This window comes from Pipistrellus hanaki (genome assembly GCF_964339955.1).
Source record: "Pipistrellus hanaki genome assembly, chromosome: 3".
Taxonomy (NCBI): Eukaryota; Metazoa; Chordata; class Mammalia; order Chiroptera; family Vespertilionidae; genus Pipistrellus; species Pipistrellus hanaki.
Genome location: NC_140505.1, coordinates 35,551,089 through 35,566,733, shown reverse-complemented (window position 1 = coordinate 35,566,733; position 15,645 = coordinate 35,551,089). Strand labels below are relative to the sequence as shown.

The window sequence follows — 15,645 nt, the reverse complement described above, 5'->3', positions numbered from 1 at the left end:
TAAAAATACAAATGATTTCTGAATATTTATTTTTTATGTTGCTACTTTACTGAATTTATCAGTTCTAGTATTTTTTTTGTGTGTGTGTGTGGGATCTTTATTTATTTTTGTTGGGATTTTTAGAGTTCTCTATATAGTATCTAGTGTTATTTTTTTTAAAGGATTATTTATTCAATATATTTCTTATAGAAAAAACCACAATGACAGTTATAGTAAAGAAATTTGCTACTAATAGAATTTGAACTGGGCACAGGGTAATAGAGGAGGGGGCATTCTGTTCTGAGAGAAGGGGAGCAATTTGAGTTTAGAAATAAACAAGACAAAGACAACCACAAGGAGAGCCTTACTTTGAATATGGAAATATTTAGGATCCCTGAGCATGGCTGTCTTTCCTTGAAGCAGATAGTTTTAAAGAGATTGCAGAGCATATATATGTATTCTATATTAACATATTGATCTGTAAATCCTTCAGGCAGATAACTTTTACCATTTAATACATAATCTAATTTTTTACTTCATTGGAAAATATGTTAAATTGATAAAGAAAAATCTGAGCTTTCTAAAAGACTATTTTCTTTGTTTAATTTTTGAAGATATCATTTAAAACAAAATGCTTCTTTAAAAATTATTTCACAGCTGAAACAATATGCAAAAGTATGGACCAATTTAGTCTTTTAGTGGGGTAGCAGGGTGGATCACAATTGTCTAGGTATAGGAATGTATTCCAATTTTTATATATGTCTTATAGAATAAGTTGAAACTGATTGGGAGTTCCTTCAACTGGAAAAACCATTTCAAAAATATGAGTGGCTTCATTATTTTAAAAGAGTAGTTTCTTTTAGAAGTAAGCAGCTTACTCTTTTCTGTAGTGAATGCCTCACCTATATTAAACAAAAAACAGATTTAAAACATTGTAAAGTGAGTAGTATTCAAAATGGAGCATATATTCCTTAGTTTTTAGTAGTTTTAGGACTTATGCTCATATCAGTTTTGTTTTTTTATATTCTTCAGGAATAAAGGTAAAGTAGATAAGGATTAAATGTGAGAGTATTTAAGTGATTCTCAGAATTTTCTGATTCATGTGTGGTGATATTGAACTCTTTAGTCTTGGGCTTTAATTTGTGCGTGGTGCTGACCTAATGCTGTGCAGGGACATTAACTGCATCCCTTCATTCAGTCCCTCTCATTATCCCCACTTCCTGGGGAGCTTGCTTAGAACTGAGCATGAGCTCTTGTTATTAAAATATTGGGCGACCCTGCCTACATGTAACACATTAGTTTTGATATAAGATTTATGTATAGCAAAACCAAATTCGAGGCTCTAGTTATTTGCTGTGACTTCACTAATCAAATTGGTAGGGAATATTATGGAAATTATTAGGTTACACAGTGGATCAGGCTTATAATAAATGAACTTATAGTTAATATAGTTCCTGAGCTTATTTGTTCCATTGTAATTTTTTAGTGCATATCCAAAAAGAAATCTGACTCCATAGATGATACGTGAAACAATCATTGCAGTGTTGTGTGTATTTGTCGATGGTGGTAGTTCTTTTTGCTGGGAGCATCTGCTAACGCAGAGGTTTGTCTCTTCAGGTTCACGTGAAGATGGCGGACGAGGCTGTGTGTGTTGGCCCGGCTCCCACCAATAAAAGCTACCTCAACATGGAGGCCATCCTGGAAGCCATCAGGAAAACCAGGGCCCAAGCTGTGAGTCGGAACGAATCTCTCTCCTGCAGCTGTTTCATATGTAGTTGAGCAGAAAGCTAGAGTTTGTATCTTAAAAAGAAAATAAGAAAGTATGATTGAAAATACTGTTGCAGTTCATGTCACATGAGTTAAATGTGGCTGAATTTGCTACTGGAAATCAAAGGCTTTGTGGCATCTGGCAGTGTTGGTCGCTGATCCTGCAGGTGGCTGCTGGATTCAGCTTTCACACCAGGGAGCAGTTTCAGTTCATTTCCAAATTTGCTAGCGGAAAAAAAAAAAAATCCCAATTAGTTTTGAGTATTAACCCTTTCCATGTAATAACAGCATTAAAAAAAACACACAAAAAACCTCTGTATTATAAACAGAATCCAAAAGACCCCAGTTTAAATTATATTTTAGTCACTTAAAAATTATGTACACCTAGATATACTTCAAGAAATATAAACAATGTAATTGGTAATGATTTTACTTGTATTATGTCAGTAGGTTGCTTGGAGGAATCAGTAATTCTGCCCACCTCCATTCTGTTTGAATGAAGTGTATTCCAAGGAAAGATGGGTTTCTGACATCAGAAATAGTGTTTTGTTGTTGTGTGTGTTTTTATATCAGAACTGATTGCATATAAGGTTAAAACTGTGCAGAGTTATCTCTAAAATTGAATGAAAGCAGTTGACACTAGCAATTAACCTGGAGTGCTTCAATTACTTTTCACATTTTTTTTTTTAAAGAAATGTATGTTTAAATGATAAGCTGAATTTGTGAACCCACATTATGGATGTTTACAGTTTATTAGTTGAGTTAATGGAAGTAAAACTCTCTTAACTGTAGCTTGTCAAAATGCAATGTTTAGTTGAATGTTTATTATATAAAATGAGACTGGTGGGGTGAAGCTTTTATCCTGTGCTGTAGTGGTTTAAATTATTCTGTTGCATGTTTATAAATAAACCTTGGTTCAGAATTTAAAAATCTTGGATGTATAGCGACTTCTAGATAATGATATCAACCTTTTCAGGAATTTGATTTTCCTTATAGCAGAATTGTTTTACTGGAAACATATTCAATACTGACTGATAACAGAGTGGCTAAGCTTATGTTTGGCCAGTGTGGTTGAGGTAAAAAATCACTTGATTAGAACAGGATGGTAGAATTTAGACTGTAGCAAAGTGGCTTGCATAGCATAGCATAGCATAGCATAAAGAGATTGTGGGTGGCTAAGTGGGGTGAGGAGGAAAAGAAGACTAGATGTTAGAAGAAAAAAACGTACAGAGTAAAAAGAAATAGTATAAACCAAACTTCCATTTTAGTTAGATTTTTCAGAAACTGCTCATTGGTAAAGACTGAGTACATTAATGTTCTCAGGTATAAAATATGTTACTTGGCTTGTAACCAGGGTTTTGGAAAGTAGCAGTTCCTGGTACTGTAAAGAGAATGAAAAGTTTTTCAAATCTATCCTGCAAAAGATTTTCTTTAACTTAATTCTTTGATTCACCAGTTATTAGAAAAATTTCCAGACTTGTGGCCAACGTTAGCCTCAGAAAACAGGGAGAGTGAGAGTTGTGTTGAATAGGGAGTCAAATGCAGGTGGACAGATAGATGGCTCTGATTGTGGTTAGGACAAAGGTCGTGTGCAAGAAGTGATTGTAAAACAGGCTGTGTCCTGGAATCTGAGTCTGTACTCAGGAATGTGGGTGTGAGCTGATCACTATGTGAGAGAAGTAACCTTACTCAAGGGCCCTTGAACAGTAAACCCATACTGCACTGTATATTTTGTTTACGGCTCTCTATGATAAAATTTAAAGTCTCTTTTGTTTTCATTTCTAAGGTGCATCCAGGATATGGATTCCTTTCAGAAAACAAAGAATTTGCCAAATGTTTGGTAAGTTTGTAATGAACCAAAAATTGTTAATTTACATTTCAGAAAGCAGTGTAATGGAGTTGCTTTTGTAAATACAGGTAGTGGTGAATTAGAGAATTTTAACTGACCCAACAATTCTTTGAAAATAGTTTATGAAAAGTAAAGAGTTTTTATTTTGTAACCTGTCTTGATTTGAAGAGTAAACATGGAAAAGTTATAAAATCACCAAATACTTAATGAAAGACACTTGTTTATTATAGGTTGCCTTTGACTTTTAACTTTAAAAAACCCTAGTTTTAACTAAATATGTCACGCTGTTCAGTGATTTATTAATTATTTTGCCATCTCATTGGAATGTGAAGCTAGAATAAGATTGTTTTCCCCCCCATTTTATTGTATAATGTGGCATTTAAGATCATACTTTACTACCTTCTCTATTTTGAGAAAAGTTTTATTACGATCTGAATATATTCCTGATATCACCATCCTGGTTAGGTGAATTAACCTGTATTTGTTATTAAACTGATTTTCCACTTGTATTTATAATTACATTAAAGATGTTACTGAAACCTTAGTTTTTAGATACTAAAATATGATTATGAATAATGTTACAGAAAGCTCATTGGATCAATTATTATTCTAGGTATTAGATTATCTTAGTTTATTCTAATATGTTATACTTTGTTTCTATGGTATACTTGGTAATTTGTTCTGCTATGGATTAAAATTATTCATGAATGTAATCATTTTCTAGATAAAATTTTCACTTAAAATCTATAAATTTAATTTGGGACAATTCTAAAGGTCATGGAGTTCTATTTTAGAATTATCTATTTTAACCAATTTACTTTACTGATTTAAAATTATGGCCTGAAGAATATAGTCAGTAAAATTGTAAATAACTATGGATGGCGTCAAGTTAGTATTGGAGATATTGGGAGAACACTTTGTTATATGATAGAATAATCACTAGGCTGTTCATCTGAATCACTATTTTTCATCTGAAACTAATATAAAATAATAGTGAATGTAATCTGTAATTTAAAATTAAAAAAAGTAAAATAGAATCAAACTTTAAGGCCTAAAGAAATTGTGAGTTAAGGTCACACAGATGGTAATGGTAACAAGTGTTGGGAGAGGGCAAATTTGGGGGAACTATCTAAAGGTCCAGATTCATATTTTCCTATTTATACTACTTTTTAAAAAAAATATATATATTTTATTGATTTTTCACAGAGAGGAAGAGAGAGAGATAGAGAGTTAGAAACATCGATGAGAGAGAATCATCGATCAGCTGCCTCTTGCACATCACCCACTGGGGATGTGCCCGCAACCAAGGTACATGCCCTTGCCCGGAATCGAACCCGGGACCTTTCAGTCCACAGGCCGACGCTCTATCCGCTGAGCCAAACCGGTCCCGGCCTATTTATACTACTTTTTATTTTTTATCTCTTTGTTTGAAATCTTGGCTGAGGTTCTGTCATTATATAAGAAAATAATTTCTATATAATACTGACATTTAAAATGTACTTATACAATGTCATGCGTAAAATTTTAAGTTTGTATAGGTGAGGTGTCTCTAAACTATGGTTCATGGGCCAAGTGGGGCCTGCTGCCTGTGTTTGTAAATTAAGTTTTATTGGCACACAGCCATGCTTGTTCATTTACGTGTGCTCTGGGCTGCTTTTGCTCTACAACAGCAAATTGCGTGGCTGTAACAGATCAAATAGCCTGTGAAGCCTAAAATGTTGATTGTATGACCCTTTATAGAAAAAGTTTGCAAAATCCTGGTAAAAAGGAGTATCTGAGTCCCAAAGAACTTAAATGACATGGCCAATATATTTATTCATGCATTATTTAATAATTTTAAAAAATGCATATTTGGTATCTACCAGTATGTTCAAGGCATAAAAATGAGCCAGATGTGAGTCTTGTGCATGAGGAGCTCATTGTCATCTTGTAGAAAATAAGACAAGTACACAGATGCCTTCAGTTCAGGGAAGAAAATATTATGAGATAATTAAATTCTCCGTAATTAAAGATATGAAAGATTATTTCCATCAGGGGTTTCATGTTAGAGAAAATAATGTAGAGTTTATGACTCCTTCCTTTCTCACTAATTTTCTTCCTGACCTTCTCCATTTCCTTTATCAGGGCTGTGCCTCAGGCAAGCCCAGACTTTATGCTATTCCCAAACATGGCTGGCTCTTTCCTATGCCTTGCCTTTCATCACTCTTTCTCCAATGTCCTCTCCTCCCACATTTCCACTTACTATCTAGCCTCGGAGGCACAATTCACATGGGTACCCCTCCCAAGACAGTTTTCTATATCCTTCTGGTGAGATGTAATCTCTTTCCTGTCTTCTAAAGCATTTATTTATTTATTTTTTAAATATATATTTTTTATTTCAGAGAGGTTGAGAGAGAGAAACATCAGTGATGAGAGAGAATCATTGACTGGCTGCTTCCTGCACACTGCACATTGGGGATTAAGCCCTGATCAGGAATTGAACCTCAACTTCCTGGTTCATAAGTTGATGTTCAACCACTGAGCCATGCTAGCCAGAGTAGAGCATTTAAAAAAAAAAATTTCTTCCTTTGTCTACCACTTTCCATATTATGTTAAAATTGTGACTGCTTTGTATTTTATTGTCCTCTTGAGACAAAAAATTTGGTTTCAACAGTCTTTGTTTCCCTTTTATTATCTGTCCTAATGATTTCTATATAGTAAATTCAGTGAATGTTTTGGGAGGATTAAATACATATTATTACATTAAGAATTATAAAACAATAACCTGCAAGAAAACATTTCAACTATTACAGAAAGGACTGTTTTATAAATAGAAGGCAGTATTACTGTATATTTTTGTTCATTATGAAAATAGATAGCTAGTGATAGCTAAACCTCTTTTTTGTGTGCATCATGGTAAGATTCTTATTTGGGATATAATTTCTCTTACCATTAAAATACGCCCTTTTCCCAAAGAAAAACACTTTTCCCATTGTACAATAGTATGCCATTTAAGATGCTCCTTTTAGAATATCTGGTTATAGTTCGTAAATTCACAATAAAATTATTTACAGATTTTGTATGCCATATAAATATTGTTTGTGTGATTGGTGAGCAACCATTGAAATTTGACAATTATTTTATTCCAAACTGGGTATATTATTAGAATATTGATTTCCAACATAGTGGTGATAGATTATTATGTTAGTGGAAACTTTTGCCTAAGAAGACTGGTAGAAAATGGGGGGAAATTTCCTTCCCCCGCCAACTGAGGATTTGTTGATATATTTATTTGAGAGAGAGAGAGAAAGGCAGAGAGAGAGAGAAAGAGAGAGAGAGAGAGAGAGAGAGAGAGAGAGAGAGAGAAACTTCATTGATTGCTTCCCTTACATGCCCAACATGGGTCTAACCCGAAACCTAGGTATGTGCTCTGAGCAGGAATCGAACCCGAAACCATTTGGTTTATGGGATGAGACTTCAACCAACCAACTGAATCACCCAGCCAGGGTTCAGAATTTTTTTTATGTTTAATACTAATCTTGTGTTTGGAATTGAATCAAATATGGAGGTTTACTCCCCATTAATTTCTGATTCTATTTAAAAAATATATATTTTATTGATTTATTTTTATTTTATTTTATTTTATTTTTTTTACAGAGAGGAAGGGAGAAGGATAGAGAGTTAGAAACATGGATAAGAGAGAAACATTGATCAGCTGCCTCCTGCAAACCCCCCACTGGGGATGTGCCCGCAACTAAGGCACATGCTCTTGACCGGAATACAACCTGGAACCCTTCAGTCCACAGGCCAGTGCTCTATCCACTGGGCCAAACCGTTCAGGGCTGGTTCTATTGTTTTTATTGCTCTTCAAAAACCAGTTTAATGTATAGCCACTGTAGAAAACAGTATGAAGTTTCCTCAAAAAATTAAAAATGGAATTCCTGGAAAAAAGGAGATATATGTAATACTTTAAACAATAAAGAATTAAAAAACAACAGTGTAATGTTTATTTTGCTTATAGAAAAACTTTGTGCTATATTTGATATATTGTTATTTTTAATTAGTAGCAATAAACAAAAATGATTTATTGAAAAATATCTGAAGTTATAGTCTGTATTTGCTTTAGAAAGTATACAGTGAGCCAAATGTAAAAGCATATTAAATTTTTTATAAATTTCATTTAGGGGACATTATTACTTAAGCTTAATTTACACAAAGTGGGATTAGATATCATATAATCTCTATTGTACAAGATTTAAGTAAAACCATGTCTTATTTGTTTTTCCTAAATCAGGGGTCTTCAAACTACGGCCCGCGGGCCACATGCAGCCCCCAGGGGAGTCTGATCCTGCCCGCCAGGTTTTTTGGGCAGTGAGCGCAGCCAAGGTGTTACAGTAGGAATTAGTAGTTCAAATAGTCCGGCCCTCCAGCTCTCTGAGGGACCGTGATCTGGCCCCCACTTTAAAAAGTTTGAGGACCCCTGGCCTAAATAATTCATGGAAAAAACAAAGCTACAAATAACTCTCATTAGTACTAATTTTCAGTAATTTTAATGTGCTGAGCAAGCAGATTTTATTTTTGAACTGTTTTTTATTCTCTATTTTCCCTCTGGGTTTCTTGTATTCTGAGCCATAAACGAATAGTGATGAGAGGCTATGAGGGCAGTTAGGAGTAAGAAGAGAAATTCTTGTCCTAGCTGGTTTTGCTCAGATAGAGTGTCAGTCTGCTGACTGAAGGGTCTCGGGTTTAATTCCAGTCAAGGATACATGCCCAGGTTGTGGGCTTGATCCCCAGTGGGGGTTGTGCAGGAGGCAGTGATCAATTATTCTTTCTCATCAGTGATGTCTCTCTCTCTCCCTTTCTCTCTGAAATCATTTAAAAAAATTTAAAAAAAGAAAAAAAAGAAAAAGAAAAGAAATTCTTAGAGTTTACAAGAGAGCTTTGAAAAGTAAAACCACCTGCTCCTGGAAAAGAGGGATAGTAGTTTAAAGGGATAGTGTTCTAGCTATCTTTCTGTTTTTTAAAATACAGTTCCCCCATATTTATACATATAAGAAGGTGTCCCCATTTATACATATATGATGGTGTTCCCATAACAGCCGATTTGCATATTGATACAAGCCTAGCAGAGGGCAGGCAGCTAGACCCAAGTTCCCGGGGGGAGGGGGGGGGGGACGGTCTGAGGACAGTGCCTGACTGGAGCCTGGCCTGCAAAGAAGGAAGTGGAAGCAGCCAAGGGGAGCTCTTCCAATCCCCCTGCAAGGACAACCTACCCCAGTCCCCGCACCTCTGGAGGGACGGGAGGCTGATTGGACAGGGAGAAGACTCAGCCTCGGGGATAGCTGCAGCCTGCACCCTCGAGAGAGGAAAAGTGTCAAGCCCAGTGGTTCCCAAGGTGCAGCACACACCCCACAGGGGTGGGGGGTGAGAGGGTGCAATTTGATTTTAAGTGGGGACAATTTGAGAATGAATTAACAGTGAATTTTTTGCATTTCTTACATTCTAGGGGGCCTCATCTACAGCATATCCTCCTCCATAATAAAAGGCTAATATGCAAATGACCAAATGGTGGAATGACCGGTCACTATGATGGGTGCTGACCACCATGGGGCAGATACAATGCAGGTGCTGACCCCTGTTGGTCAGCGTGCTCCCACAGGGGAGTGCTGCTCAGGCAGAAGCTGGGCTCACGGCTGGTGAGCACAGCAGCAGTGGTGGGAGCCTCTCCCACCTCTGTGGCAATGCTAAGGATGTCCAACTGACGGCTTAGGCCCACTAAGCTGTCACTCGGAAATCCCCCCGGGGCTCCTGGACTGTGAGAGGATACGGGCCAGGCTGAGGGAACCCCCCCCAAATGCACGAATTTCATGTACCAGGCCTCTAGTTATCATACAATTTTGGTGCAGCATAACATTATAATTTATAGTAACTCATTTTATGAGAAATTTTTATGTTAGATTTAATAATTTGTGTTTCATGTTTTTGGCTTGCCCATGTATTTAAAAGATGGGTGTATATATGCAGGTAGATAGTGAGTTCTATCAGAGTGCTCAGCATTGAGGGCATAGAAGGGAACTATGGCAAGCATTCAAGGTTTGATGAATGTATTCTTTTACCTCTTTTCATTGGAGACTTAGCAAGATAAGAAATATAACTACTGTGAAAACAGAGTGAGGTGTAACTTTTTAATCCATTGGACTAAGTGGAAATTTTAAAAATAGCTATAACATTCAATGTAGGCAATTGTACAAGTGAATTGTCTTGTTCATGGGAGTGTTAGCTAATTTCAGGTTTTTTGTTTTTTGTTTTTTGTTTTGCCAAAATTTGCTTGTAGCTATACAAATTAAAAAGCATATTCTTTGACTTCACAGTTTCACTCTTAAGAATTTCAGTATAAAGATACACTTTTTATTTTAAAATTTTTATTAAATATATTTGAGGGCCCTTAGTCAACATGAACATACAGATTTCAGGTGTGGATGTTACAAGATCTGTATATTGTATCCACTATCCAAAGTCAAATCTTCTGTCACCATATATTAGGATCTCTTCTTCACCCCACCCTCCCTTCCTTCTGGCAGCCACCACACTGCTGTTTGTAAAGATACACTTTTAAAAATGTTAATTATAAATTTGTTCATAGAAGGAAAAGTTGGAAATAGCTAAAACAATTTTTAAGGATAAAAATGAAGAGAATGACACCTACTGTGCAGAGTGTTTGTAAAACTAGAAAAACATATATAGAAAACTTAGCACAAAGTCTGGCATTGCCAGACAAATCATCTTAGTTATTATAGGTGTTAATAATCATTACTTCAGTGGATAGCAAGTGTTATTGAGGAGTTTTTAGGAGAATGAGATAGTTACAATTAGTGTTTTGGGGAAATTAATCTGATAGATCTTATGTATATTTTGGGGTTTTAGGTTTTTTCCCACCCCATTAAGAAAATTAATAATTCAATATAATTATACTGCTATATACATATTCATGATATAGTAGTTTACAAATACTTTGACACATGTGATTTAATTTCATTAATGCAACCATTGAAGTTGGATATTATTAACTCTGTTGAACAAAAAGAAAACTGAGACTCCTATGCAGTTGCTTGCCAACAATCACACTATGCTAGTGAGTTAACAGAATTAGGACTTGACCTAGGTTGGCTAATCATAAGCACAGAGCAGTTTTAAAAAATCCTACACCCTAGTTGGCTCAGTTGGAAAGAGTTGAGAGCATTCAAATAGTAGCCAAATAATGAAGACAAATAACTTTAAGGAACTGAGCCAAAGTCTATAGATATATATCCACTTTATAGCAATATAGGCAACACATGATCAAGTTGTAGGAAAATAACTGCTGTGTGGATAGAAACTTGAAGAAAGCCCTTTGCTAGGTAATTGGTCTTTAGTTATGAGGTTGTAATCCATGGTGTGATGTTATAGCTGTGAAGTGTGTTGTAAGTACTTTGTAACTAAATACTAAAATTCTAAAGTTAGCAAGTTTGCCAATGATTTTATTTAACAACTAGAGGCCTGGTGCACGAAATTTGTACGTTGGGGATGGTGTTCCTCAGCCCAGCTTGCACCCTCTCCAATCCTCCAGGGATGTCCAACATCCTTCTCACAATCCAGGTCTGCTGGCTTCCAACTGCTCGCCTGCCTACTTTCCTGATTGCCCCTAACCTCTTTTGCCTGCCAGCCTGATCATCCCCTAACCACTCCCTTGCCAGCCTGATTGATGTCTAACTGCTCCCCTGCCAGCCTCTTTGCCCCCAACTTCCCTCCTCTGCCGGCCCGGTCACCCCTTACTGCCCTCCCCTTCAGGCTTGATCACCCCCAACTGCCCTTCCTTGCATGCCTGTTACCTCCCAACTGTTGGAGTGTTGGTCAATCTGCATATTACTCTTTTATTAGATAGGATGGAGGTCTGGTGCATGGGTGGGGCAAGCTGGTTTGCCCTGAAGGGTGTCCCAGATTAGGGTGGGGGTTACCTTGGGGCGTGGGGTGGCCTGAGCAAAGGGCCTGTAGTGGTTTTCAGGCAGGCCATGCACCTGGGCGATCAGGGTGGGGGTTCCCTTAAATCATAGGGCAGCCTGGGTGAGGGGAATGTGGTGGCTTGGAGGCCAGCCACGCCCCCCATCTACCCAAGTGGAGGCCCTGGTATCAGGAATTTATTTATTTTCTACAATTGAAACTTTGTAGCATGGAGCATAGCCAAGCCTCCTGCTTGCTCCATGGTGGCAACCATTTATGTTGGAACTTATGTATCTTCTATAATTGAAACTTTGTAGCCTTGAGTGGAGGCCTGGGCCCACCAGGGTGTGTAGAAAGCTTGGCTTCCTCCATTGCCAGGGAAACCCAAGCCTCCCTCCTGCTCTCTGTGGCTGCAGCCATCTTGGTTGGGGTTAATTTGCATACTTGCTCTGATTGGCTGGTGGGCATGGCTGGTGAGTGTGGCTGGTGGGTGTAGCGGAATAGTTAATTTTCATGTTACTCTTTTATTAGATAGGATATTTTTTAATTAGAGAGGCCCTAGCTGGTTTGGCTCAGTGGATAGAGTGTCGGCCTGTGGACCGAAGGGTCCTAGGTTCAATTCCAGTCAAGAGCACATGCCTGGGGTGTGGGCTTGATCCCTAGTAGGGGGTGTGCAGGAGGCAGCTCATCAATGATTCTCTCTCGTCATTGATGTTTCTATCTCTCCCTCTCCCTTCTTCTCTGAAATCAATAAAAATTATTTTATTTTATTTAATTTTTTTTTTTTAGGGACAGTTATAAACATCATGTTTAATTATTTTGGAAACAAAAACTCCCAAATAATGCCTGAACCCAAAAGGTACATAAAAATGGCCAAAAAAATATTTTTAAATAGTAGATCATTTGTAGTTTCCCCTCATAGTGAGTGCTTTGTAAATTACAAACCATATCAAATCATGTTAAGGCAGATGATCAATCTTGTTGCAGTGTTAACTATTCCTGGGAAAATGATCTTGTTGGAGCACCTCCTTTCCGCCGTCCGGTCAGCTGGTCCAGGAATTGGCAGGTGGGGAGCTGGCCCCATCAGTCTTGTCACTGCTCATTCTGCTGGCCCTCTGTGACCGAAGCAGACACGGAGCCCTGGCCCTTGTTGACATCACTGATGCACACCACTGCCCGTCAATGGATTCCTTCCACAGGGTCACCTTATTATCTCCACCCCAGATGGCCAGGATGTTGGCTGTGATGGACCAGCTCACGTGCCACACATCATTGAATTTGTGCAGTAGTTTGGGAGACCACGTATTGCTTGAGGCATCGTCACAGGTCCAAACGAATACATGACCATCCTGGGAACAGCTGGCGATGGTGCTGGTGGGTAGACCAATGGAAGGGGCCCAGGCCACTTCTCAAACCCAGTCACTGTGTGCTTTCAACTTCTGTTCCTCCTTCCACTGACCATCCTCTTCCTCCTTCCACAGCTTGATGAGGTTGTCACAGCCGCCTGAGGCAAATTTCTTAATGTAGTTGGGCTTCTGTTCGGATGGCTGGTCTATGAGGCTTCCAGGCACAACAGCAGGGGCCCAACTGACGGCATTGCAGCCAATAGTATGAGCATTGTTGATCTTCTTCACATCCCACTGGCCCTCCCCGGTGTAGGTCAGCAGGGAGATGGCTCCATCGGAGCTCCCACAGGCCAGGATGAGGCCGTAGTCATGGGGGGTCCAGCACACAGAATTTACTGAGGAGTCGTGTCCTGTGTGCTCGTGCGTCTTCTCCCAGGTGCCATTTTCCTCTTTCCAGATAATGACTTTCCGGTCATAGGAGCAGGAGGCCAGGATATTGCCATACATGGGGTGCGCCCAGGCCACTTGCCACACTGGTCCTTCATGACCCCTGAGGTCTGCGATGAGGATCTGCCCGCCGTTGCGTACATCAAAGATTTTGACGGACCTGTCTGATGAGCAGGTTGCGGGCGGGTGCCATAGTAGTCCATCTGGGCATCATGAATCATGTCCTCGTGGGAGGTGACCACCGTGTTAATTACTGACACCATGGCTGCAGCGGCGACGGCTCCCCTGAAATCAATAAAAATTATTTTAATAAAAAAATAGTTTAGAGAGAACTTAAAGTGATTCAGGTGATACTCTCCTTATATTGGTAAAAAAAATTTTTTTAAGTAGGAGAAAAAAGGACCTTGTAAACTCAGAGTTCTACATAATTCTTATTTTACCTATATAATCTGTAATCTGGGTAATTTGTGAAAGTATGTCTGTGATTTTTATTTTTAAATGTCATGGTTCAATAAAGGTTGAGAACTGTTACTACAGTTTATTTTGTAGACATCTAGTTTTAAGTACATAAATTTTCTTATCATTAACATTATTAGAATTTCCATTTTGGACAGAAATATTTGATTTTATTATATTAAAATTTAATTTTAATTAAAATTAAATTAAAATTTAATTAAAATTAAAATTTAATTTTTGAGAACCTAAAATTTTAAGAAATTTAAGTTACAAGTATACATTGAATAATAAGTTTTTTTTCCATCTCTGAATCTCTGACCCTATACCCCAGTTTAATCCCTAGATGCCACCACTGCTACCATTCTTCTGGAGCCTGTGTGCCCCTGTGTTACAATTTGTCTATCAATTTGTTATATAGGGTAGTCTTATTTGCTGAGCTTAGGTTTTATTTGTTTACAAGAAAAGAATGTTTCTTCCCTTCCCCATACTCTTAAAAAAAAATAGGTATGAAATATCTACCTACATATGCACTTGCATCATTCTCATTTAATCTTCATGACATTGATATATTATTACTTTTATTCTTGGTTTTATAGGACGGAGACTAGTCTCAGAAATAAATGCCTTCCCAATAGCTAGTAAATGAGAGTATAGATTTCATCTAAATGACTATATATATATATATATATATATATATATATATATATATATATATATATAAGCCTAAGTGGCCATTTGACAGTTCTATTGGTAGCTATGATGCGTACTAGCCACCAGGAGCAGATGCTCAATGCCCAGGCATGGAAACATGGAACAGACTGATGAATCTCAGAGGGAACTGGAACTGGAGGAGTGAGGAGGGCAGGAAGAGATTAACCAAAGATCTTATATGCATACTCCAGGCCTAGTGTATGGATTCACGCATTGGTGGGATTCCTTGACCTACAATAGAATGCGGGGATCAGGCTGAAACCATCCCAGTGCACAGATTCCTGCACCGGTGTGGTCCCTCGGCCTGGCATGTAGGGATCAGGCTGAAACTGTCTCTCTGACATCCCTCGAGGGGTCCCGGATTGCGAGAGGGCGCAGTCCAGGCCAAGGGACCTCACCAGTGCATGAATCTGTACACTGGGCCTCTAGAATAACTACAATATAATTCCCACTCTCAGTAAATGTTCCAAACTCTTTTTAAAAAAATTTAATAAGTCTTTGTTGTTCAGATTATTACAATTGTTCCTCTTTTTTACCCCCATAGCTCCCTTCCACCTGATTCCCCACCTCACCCCATGCCCTTACCTCCCCTGATTGTCCTCATCCATAGGTATATGCTTTTTGTCCAGTCTCTTCCTGCACACCCCACACTGGGGATTGAGCTTGCAGCCCAGGCATGTACCCTGACTGGAAATCAAATCAAGATCTCCTGGCTCAGTTGGCACTCAACCACTGAGCCATATGCCAGCAGGGCCCTTTCACCATTTTTAAGTGTACAATTCAGTAGCATCAAGTACATTTACAGTGTGCAACAATCACTACTATTCATCTTCAGAACTTTTTCATCATTTTTAACCAAACTCTTTAGTCATTAAACATTAATTCCCTTTTTCCTTCACCCTTGCCCTTGGTAACCTCTGTTCTGCTTTCTGTCTCTATGAATTTGCATATTCTAGGTAACCTATAAAGTTGGAATCATACAATATATATCCATTTGTGACTGGCTTATTACATCAAGGTTCATCTATGTTATAGCATTTGTCAGAATTTCATTGCTTTTTAAATCTAAGTAACAGTGTATTGCATGGATGTAGCACATTATATTTATCCACCATGTTGATTTTTACCCAACTT

General features: G+C 38.0%; 1 protein-coding gene and 1 pseudogene across 2 annotated transcripts in view; one reads left to right on the top strand and one right to left on the bottom strand.

Annotated features, from left to right (window-relative positions):
• The window catches only part of PCCA (propionyl-CoA carboxylase subunit alpha), a 348,368-nt gene that overhangs the window by 60,852 nt on the left and 271,871 nt on the right, over nucleotides 1–15,645 (top strand). The window contains exons 5-6 of the mRNA XM_084880267.1: nucleotides 1,597–1,710; nucleotides 3,533–3,586. Of these exons, the coding sequence (XP_084736393.1) occupies nucleotides 1,597–1,710; nucleotides 3,533–3,586 (168 nt within the window). The remainder of the gene's footprint in view (nucleotides 1–1,596; nucleotides 1,711–3,532; nucleotides 3,587–15,645) is intronic.
• On the bottom strand, nucleotides 12,436–13,623 carry LOC311618719 (protein SEC13 homolog; annotated as a pseudogene). Its single transcript has one exon. The product of its transcript is annotated as a protein SEC13 homolog (transcript).